The 8,683-nt window shown below is 45.4% G+C and overlaps 1 protein-coding gene across 1 annotated transcript in view; it reads left to right on the top strand.

The window, feature by feature from the left end:
* RRM2B (ribonucleotide reductase regulatory TP53 inducible subunit M2B) overlaps positions 7,193-8,683 on the top strand; it is a 33,588-nt gene continuing 32,097 nt past the window's right edge. The window contains exon 1 of the mRNA XM_018058322.1: positions 7,193-7,457. Coding sequence (XP_017913811.1) covers positions 7,410-7,457 — 48 coding nt within the window. The 5' untranslated portion in view covers positions 7,193-7,409. The remainder of the gene's footprint in view (positions 7,458-8,683) is intronic.

Genomic DNA, 8,683 nt, shown 5'->3' with positions numbered 1-8,683 from the left:
TGATTTTCATCAGTGTGTCTGAAAAACTTCTGTATGCACATGATGGAATTGATAAAATATTAAATGAGAACAAACTAGATATGATTAGGACATTGAAAACCTAATTGTGAACTTATTTTTAATAGTCATTGAAGAATGAAAGTATTTAACGTAATGCACAATGTCTTAAGTCTTCCTAAATCAAGATTTTGGTTAAAATGCTTTTAGGAATATTAAAAGCAGAGTGAGGTTGGTTTTTTTTTTTTTTAAAGTAAAGCATAAAATGGTTCTAAATGTAAAATAAAGTCATATAAAATAAAGTTCTCTTTTGGTCTTGTTTAGTGTTTAAATCTAATGGACTTGAAAACAAATTTAGGAAGCGAAGACCAAGAATGAACTTTACTGAAGGTTTTCAAAATTTTGCTGCTCCCTGCAACCCCCCCCCCCAACCCCGAATTATCTGAATATCAGGATTGTTCCCTATAAATGGCTTCCTGGGGAAAACTTGAGAGGCTTTTTAAGTAGTGCAATTTCACTACTTAGTACTTGCCCCTAAAGATAAATTTATCTCCTAAAGATAATATTTTTGTCTATTTAGAGGTAATCAATCAATGTTTAGGTCTAAAACAGATCTTCCCTTGAGGCAGATTGTCTCGTGCTTGTTAATGCAAATTCCTAAGCTTTGCTCATCCTCTCAATCACATTTCAACTTAAGAAATTGTTATTCTTAACAGCATCCCAGATGACTCTGAAACACTGTCCAGAGCACTCCTTCTGTTCATCAGTATAAAGCCCCCTGTTGGTAAATTCCCCAGAGCCAAACCTTTCCTTCTTATTCCTCCTCATGGAAAAGTACTTTTAAATCATCTACTCCTGGATTAGGTTCTTCCTCTTGTGCCTGGGTAAAAAGATTCACACTATTTACATTAACCTAAAGATAGGCATGAACATAGAGATTTAATTCTTCCCCTAAACATCATTTGATTAATACAGAAATGTTTTTAAAATGTGACTTAGTCATATGAAAATACCATGAATTCAGTATAAGCAAAGAATCTTAAATTACCTCATAAAATTAAAAATCACTGGATTGTTTGCAAACATGGACGCTCTCTTTTATTGAGTATTTACCGTGTGCTAGGCAGCTTATCAAATGCGTTTTTATGTCATTTTATTCTATGGCACTGTTACCATCCTCACAGGAAATTTGGCACAGATTAAAATAATTTGCTCAAGGTTACAGAACTGGTAAGTGCTGAAGTCAGATGTCTCCAGCCCTTGTGGAGACTGCATTCCCAAACATCAGGTACACTAGTTTTTGGAATGTATGATTATAATTAAGTGAGTTGGTCATGGTCATTAAAGGTCCTGAGCACCCAGTTCCAATATGTAGGTGTGTATATATGGAGAGGGGTTCCCTCAAACTACCAAGCAGTGTGCTGACACCATGTGAAAAGTGAAAGTTGCTCAGGCATGTCCGACTCTGCGACCCCATGGGCTGACCATAGTCTGTGGAATTCTCCAGGCCAGAATTCTCGAGTGGGTAGCCTTTCCCTTCTCCAGGGGATCCTATAATTCAACTCAGTTCTGACACTGTCTACCTAGAGATAGCATCACATTTCAAGGCAAAAACCCAGCCTCCACTACAGAAACCAATTGCAAGCTGGAGTTGTCACCTGTACTTCTGAATAGCTATAAATCAGGGGTTCCTATGACCACCTCCTTGGGTTTGATGAATCTGCTGAAGTGGCTCACAGAACTCAAAAAACATTGTACTTACTAGACAGCATAAAAGGATATAACTCAGGAACAGCTGGGTGGAAGATAAACACTGGGCAAAGCCTGAGCAAGGGTGTGGAACTTCCATGCCCTGTCTGCAACTTTGTGTGTTCACCAACCCTGAAGCTGTCTGAATCCAGTCTTCCCGGGTTTTTATGGAGGCCTCGTTACACAGGCATAATTGATGAAATCACTGACCACTGGTGATTTATTCAACCTCCAACCCATAGGGCCTTCCTTATAGCTCAGTAAAGAATCTGCCTGCAATGCAGGAGACCTGGGTTTGATTTCTGGATTGGGAAGATCCCCTGGAGGGAGGAGGAAATGGCAGTCCACTCCAATATTCTTACTTGGAGAATCCCATGGACAGAGGAGCCTGGTGGGCTACAATCCACGGGGTCTGCAAGAGCTGGACATGACTTAGCAACTAAACCAACAGCCAACAGCCAATCCACAGGGAGTTCAAGGGAAAGTTGCTCGGTGCCCCTGGCAACCAGAACCTATCCTAATGAGTGGTCCAAAAAGTCATTTTATTATTTTTTATTTTTATTTTTATTATTATTTAGGAAATTCTGAGGATTTGGGGAGCTCCGTGCCAGAAAAGGATAAAAGACCAAATATATACTGCTTGTTATAAATCACAGTACCATAGTCATAGAGTAATGAAATAGTCTGTAACTTGTCTTATGTTTGTACATCATTTTATTATAAACATCATAATATATACTAAAATTTTAAAAGAATTTAAGACATCATTCATGTTGGAGAAATGAGGGTCTGTGCATCTTACTGGTACACTGTAAGCCAATAGTAGCATGAAATTACACACTTTCTGTACCAGAGGCTAAGCTGCCTTCTTTAGTCATACCACACAAATCTCTGTAAGTAGAATGGAGGCTATTCCAATTACTATGTTTGCACAACCAATTATCCTCAAGGTTAGTGGTATAAAACAATCATTCACTATGCTCATGGACTCTGTATTAGGAATCTGTGCAGGACAGAATTGTTATGGCTTCTCTCTGATGTCCAGGGTTTCAAGTGGACGGAAGACTTGATGGCTGCTAGCTGGAATCCTCTAATGGTTTGTTCATTCACACATCAAGAAGTTGATAGTACCTATTGATTGGGTGCCTCAGTTCCTTCCTATGGCTTCTCTATGTCATCTTTCTTTGTAGGCTAGTTTTTGGATTCCTGTAGAATGGTACCTAAGTTCTAAGGCAAACTTTCCAAAAGGTAGAAAAAAACAGGCAAAAGCTGTTCATATTGTTCTTTATGTACTAGACTTAAAAGCCATGTATTCTCTTTGTTAAAAGTCAGTCATTCCAATGGAACATAATTAAAACTCCAGAAATAAACCCATGTATATACAGTCAACTAATATCTGACAAGGGAGGAAAGAATACTGAAGGGAGAAAAAGTCTCTTCAATAAATGGTGCTGGGAAGATTGGATATTCACATGTAAAAGAATGAAACTAGAATATTATACCACTCACAAAAATTAACTCAAAATGGGTTAATAAATACTTCAATGTGAGATCTGAAACCATCAAACTCCTAGAAAAAAATCTAGGAAAAAAGCTCCTTGATATGGATCTTGGCAATGATTTTTCAGATATGACACCTAAAGCGCAAGCAAATAAAAAAAAGTGGGACTACATCAAACTAAAAAGTTTCTGCATAGCCAAAGAAGTGATCAACAAAATGAAAACCCATAGAATGTGAAAATGTCTGCAAGCCATATATCTAATAAAGGGTTATCACCCAAAGTAAGTAAACTCAAATAGCAGCAAAAAAGCCAACAGACCAATTTTTAGTTGGGCAAAGGACCTGAATAAACAATTTTCCAAAGAAGATATAGAAGTGGCCAAAGGTACATGAAAAGATGCTCAACATCACTAATCCTTCGGGAAATGCAAGGCAAAGCCACAGAGATACCAACTCACACCTGTTAAAGTAGCATCAAAAAGCTCAGTCATGTTCAAATATTTGCAACTCCATGTACTGTAACCTGTCAGGCTCCTCTGTCCATGGGATTCTCCAGGCAAGAATACTGGTGTGGGTAGCCATTCCCTTCTCCAGGGGATCTTTCCAACCCAGGGACCAAACCTGGGTCTCCTGAATTGCAATCAGCTTCTTTACTGTCTGAGCCACCAGGGAAGCCCACCAAAAAAGACAGGAGATAACAAATGTTGGCAAGGATGTGGAGAAAAGAGAACCCTTGTGTGCTGTTTGTTGGTGAGATTGTAAATTGATAAAACTACTATGGAAAACAGTATGGAGATTCCTCAAAAACTTAAAAACAGATCTACCATATGATCCAGCAATTCTGAAACCAAGCAGGACCCTGCAGGGCCTTCTAAAGGACAGAACTCCTGTGACCCTTGACTCTTGTTGGTAGAAAAACTTTAGTCTCCTAGGCCTTCCCTGCATTTCAAAGAGCAGATTTAATAAGAGAAGCAAGAAAATGCAGAAACAAAGGAAAGCAGGCAAATAAGACAAAATAATAATTTGGCTATTAAACAAAGTTGAGCACCTTCAATTGTTCTCAAAGGCTGTAGTTAATATCCTGAGCCATGTGTTAAGTTGCTTCATTAGTGTCTGACTCTTTGCGACCCCATGGACTGTAACCTGCCAGGCTGCTTTTTCCATGAGATCCTCCAGGTAAGAGTGGGTTGCCATGCCCTGCTCCAGAGGATCTTCCCTAACCCAGGGATCGAAAACATGTTTCTTATTTCTTCTGCACTGGCAGGCAGGCTCTTTACCACTAGTGCACCTGGGAAGCCCCAAACCCTGTAGTTATTCTGCAGACATTAAAATCCCAACCAGGTGGAGGAAGTTAACCACGTGCTGATCAACAGCACTAGACCCCAGGCTGGCTGGATCCAGAAAACTGACAACTGAAAATACCACCAGGCCTACTAGCTTCTGCATCCCTCCAAAAGAGCAAGGGTATGTTGGCTCTACTGTGGAGACCCTCATGCCCATCCTCAACTCTGGCCTTTGTAATTATTCCACCAGCTGGGAAGGCGGATGCAACAAAGACAAGATATATGAGTATGAATGATTAACTTGAATGTTCCTTCCACTTCCTTCCCTTTCTGAATCCCATCTTACATAGGTTAGCTGCTCCATCTCGTTCCCCTTAATGTATGTTTTCAATTAATTTAACAAACCATGTGATTCAAGCGACTCAGTTGAGCCTTTCTGTTCTATGACCTCTAGGATAGTCTGATGAGTAGTGTACTTGAAAGCTACCATTGTAATTTTCTGCCCCAGTAGGTTCTTTACATGTAATATATTAGTAAATCCATGCAACAGTCTTATGCAGAAGGAACTGAGGATACTGTGAGTCTGAGAGGCTAAGTAACTTGTCCAAGGCAGCACAGCTAATAAATAAGGGAGCTAGAATTCATGCCCAGATGACCGGGCTCTAGAATCCACATTCTTTTTCACTAGACTCATTTACTTTTGCATGTTCAATACACATAAAATGCTTGATAAACAGGAGATATTGTCTGATGACTTAAATAGTAGAATCTTTGCTCTTAGTTTATTTTCCACATGCCTGTGATAAAATTTCTAGCTTCTTTAAGACTCAGTTTCCTCACAGAACTTATTTAACTATTACGTAAAGTTAACCTGTGGGAATTTTTTTGCTCAGCATGCGGCCCCTAGTAGTTGTCTAAGTAAGAATGGATATTGCTCATCCCCCACTCTAGGGCAGGATTGAGAATAAACCTTCATCATTTTCAAAGCTCAGTTATCTACCCTGCCTGAATCACATTTCCCTCAGCTAATCACGAAGCAGGTGCCTGTTGTCAAGACCTGACAAGGGTTACCTCAACATTTCAGCTTCAAACGACTTAAGCAAATCTCTTTCGCCTCAGTGCTGGCTTTTGGACCCCACTATTTTTTCTTTCTGTGGGCAGTTACCTGTAGACAGTTCCCCTGAGAAACAGGCCCATGGGCACCCCAGCATCTGTCCCTCTGTCGGCTCCTGGACTCTGCGCCTGGAAAAGAGCGTTTTGCGGGGATCCCGGGCGCCTTCTACTTCGGGCTGGGTAACCTCAGTCTTTCACCCGAAGCCCGAGCTCCTGGTGGGCCGGCCGAGGGAGGGGGCGTCGCTGTGCAGGGCGCAGCGGCGTCCCGGGACCCTGCGGCCCGGCTCACAGCGCGCGCGGCGCCTGGCAAGTGTCACTACAGGCTTAGTTTGGTGATCCAGGTCCACCAGGGCCTCCGTTATTCTCTCCCTCCTCCGCACGCCCCCCGCCTCGTGCCGCATACTTCCCCCGACCTCTGCTTCTCGGGAGCTTCAGAGAAAAGCTGGGCAGCCTTCTCTCCTCTCTCGCGGTGTCACGGGGACGTCCCCTTTTCCCACCCAGAGCGTGGCTTCCCTCTGCCACCGCTCCACACTCGAAGAGCTCGCTCTCTCCTCTTTAGCTTCTCCAGTGTGCGGTCCGACCGCCATCCCGCAGCCTCTCAGGACAGGCCGAATTCAGTTCAGTTCAGTCGGTCAATCGTGTCCGACCTTTTGCGACCCCATGGACTGCAGCACGCCAGGCTTCCCTGTCCTTCATCAACTCCCGGAGCTTGCTCAATCTCATGTCCATCGAGTCGGTGATGCCATCCAACCCTCTCATCCTCTGTGGTCCCCATCTTCTCCTGCCTTCAATCTTTCCCAGCATCAGGGTCTTTTCCAGTGAGTCAGTCCTTCAAATCAGGTGGGGAAAGTATTGGAGTTTCAGCATCAGCATAAGTCCTTTCAATGAATATTCAGGACTGATTTCCTTTAGGATGAACTGGTTTGATCTCCTTGCAGTCCAAGGAACTCTCTAGTCTCCTCCAACACCACAGTTCAAAAGCATCAATTCTTCAGCTCTCAGCTTTCTTTATAGTCCAACTCTCACATCCATATATGACTACTGGAAAAACCATAGCTTTGACTAGACGGGCAGAGTAATGTCTCTGCTTTTTAATAGGCTGTCTAGGTTGGTCATAACTTTTCTTCCAAGGAGCAAGCGTCTTTTAATTTAGGCCGAGTTAGCTCGACATATACCGTGTTCCTGACGCACTGCGAGGACTAGCTGGACAGCTTCGATCGCAAGAGGTCCCGGGACCTCCTGCCACTGAGAGGCTAGAAGACGGCGACGCGGGAGGGGCCAAAGGCAGCGGACCGGGAGGGGAGGCGGGGCCGGCTGGGGAGGCGGGACCTAGTGGAGGAGGCGGGGCCCGAGGTGCAGTGGGCGGGGTTTGGCAGGCTCAAGGAGAGACCTTCACTGAGAAGGCGGAAGGCGGTGCCCGCGCACTGGCGCTGGGCGAAGTTTGACGAGACTCTGTTACTCCTGCTGCGGCGGGAGGTGGGGCCGGCGCGGAGGAGTGGGGCGGGGCAGTCGGAGTGGGCGCGTCCCAGTGTGAGTGGGGAGGCGGGGCCAGGCCCGAGTCGGGCCAGGTCCTCGATGGGCAGGCGAGAAAGCGGGGATCGGCGTGCGCCGAGGAGCGGGGCGGGACCGGCCGGAGTAGGAGCGGTCCCTGCGCCAGGGGGCGGGGCCTACTCAGAGCACCCGCCGGCCACCTGGTTCTGTCCCAGTTGGAGTGGCCCGAGGCGCTCGGTTCCCTCTGCTCCGGTAGCTCTGGCGGAGTCTGCGCGATGGGAGACCCGGAAAGGCCGGAAGCGGCCAGGCCCCAGCCAGAGGAGGTAAACAGCGCTGTCGCTTCCTCTCCCGCCCCGCGGTCACGCCGGGCCTCTGGTTGCGGGCTGCGGCGGGGACCTGCAAGGTGCAGGATCTCTGTAGTAGATTTTACTCGTTGCCTCCTGAGACCCAGGGTAGGCCTGGCCTCCAGCGCTCGCTGCAGCCTGGTTTCGTCTTTTCGAGCGCTCTGAAGGCCATCCCCTCGGAGGGGTGAGGAGGGAGCCGGGTTTCTGCTCCACTGCTCTGTTCCGGGGCGACCCGAGGGCAGTGCTCTGACACTTCACATCCGGGCAAGGCGCGCCCTCTTCCATCCTCCCCTGTTCTGGAGCCCTGGCAGGGGAGGTTGAGGCCAGAGCCGAGGACTAGTGGCTCTACTGGAGAAATGCATTCCATCTCTGGGATGGTTAATAGGACTTGGAAGGAAGCGTGTAGAAACTAACACAAGTGGATGGGGTTAGCTGATCAGTAGAAAGGCTTCGGGAAATCCTCCTAATAATGGCAACGATCAGGTTAGGAGACCAGTTTTACTCAGACCCCGCTAAACGAGCTGTGAATCTTTGGGGGGTACCACTTTCTTCATTTCTACAGTGGAAATGATACTTCCTTCACAAAGAATTAAGTGCTTTATGCAAAGTGCCACGGAAGTTGTGGGTGCTTAGTAAAACCTACCCTCAACCGTGTTCGTCTTCTTGGCTTCTATATTAGTGGAAGTGTTAGTCGCTCAGTCGTGTCTGCCTCTTTGCGACCCTATGGACTGTCTGTAGCCCACCAGGCTCCTCTGTCCATGGGATTCTCCTGACAAGAACACTGGAGTGGGTAGCCATTCCCTTCTCCAGGGGATCTTCCTGACCCAGGGATGGAACCTGGGTCTCCTACATTGCGGGCAGATTCTTTACCGTCAGAGCCTCTAGGGAAGCCCTTCTATATCAGTAGAGGTACATTACAACAATCGACACACTGGGATTCATTAGTCTATAGAGCTGTAGGGTAGTTAAAATTGTTGTGCTATAATTTGCTTAGCCTGTTATTTTGTAAACACTTCTATTGTTGTGTGTGGTATCTTTGATTATTTTTAATAGAGTTTCAGCTCACAGAGATTCAGCTCTCAGATTCACAGAGATTCTTACATTTCTTCAGAAAGTTGTAGATTCCAGATTTGGGATTTTACTTTATTTTGACTCTGTAAACATTTAGTAACTAGCAAATTGTAAATAGCCCTCAAACTTTCTCT

Source organism: Capra hircus, chromosome 14 (genome assembly GCF_001704415.2).
Source record: "Capra hircus breed San Clemente chromosome 14, ASM170441v1, whole genome shotgun sequence".
Classification (NCBI taxonomy): domain Eukaryota; kingdom Metazoa; phylum Chordata; class Mammalia; order Artiodactyla; family Bovidae; genus Capra; species Capra hircus.
This window is presented reverse-complemented; position numbering and strand designations above follow the sequence as displayed.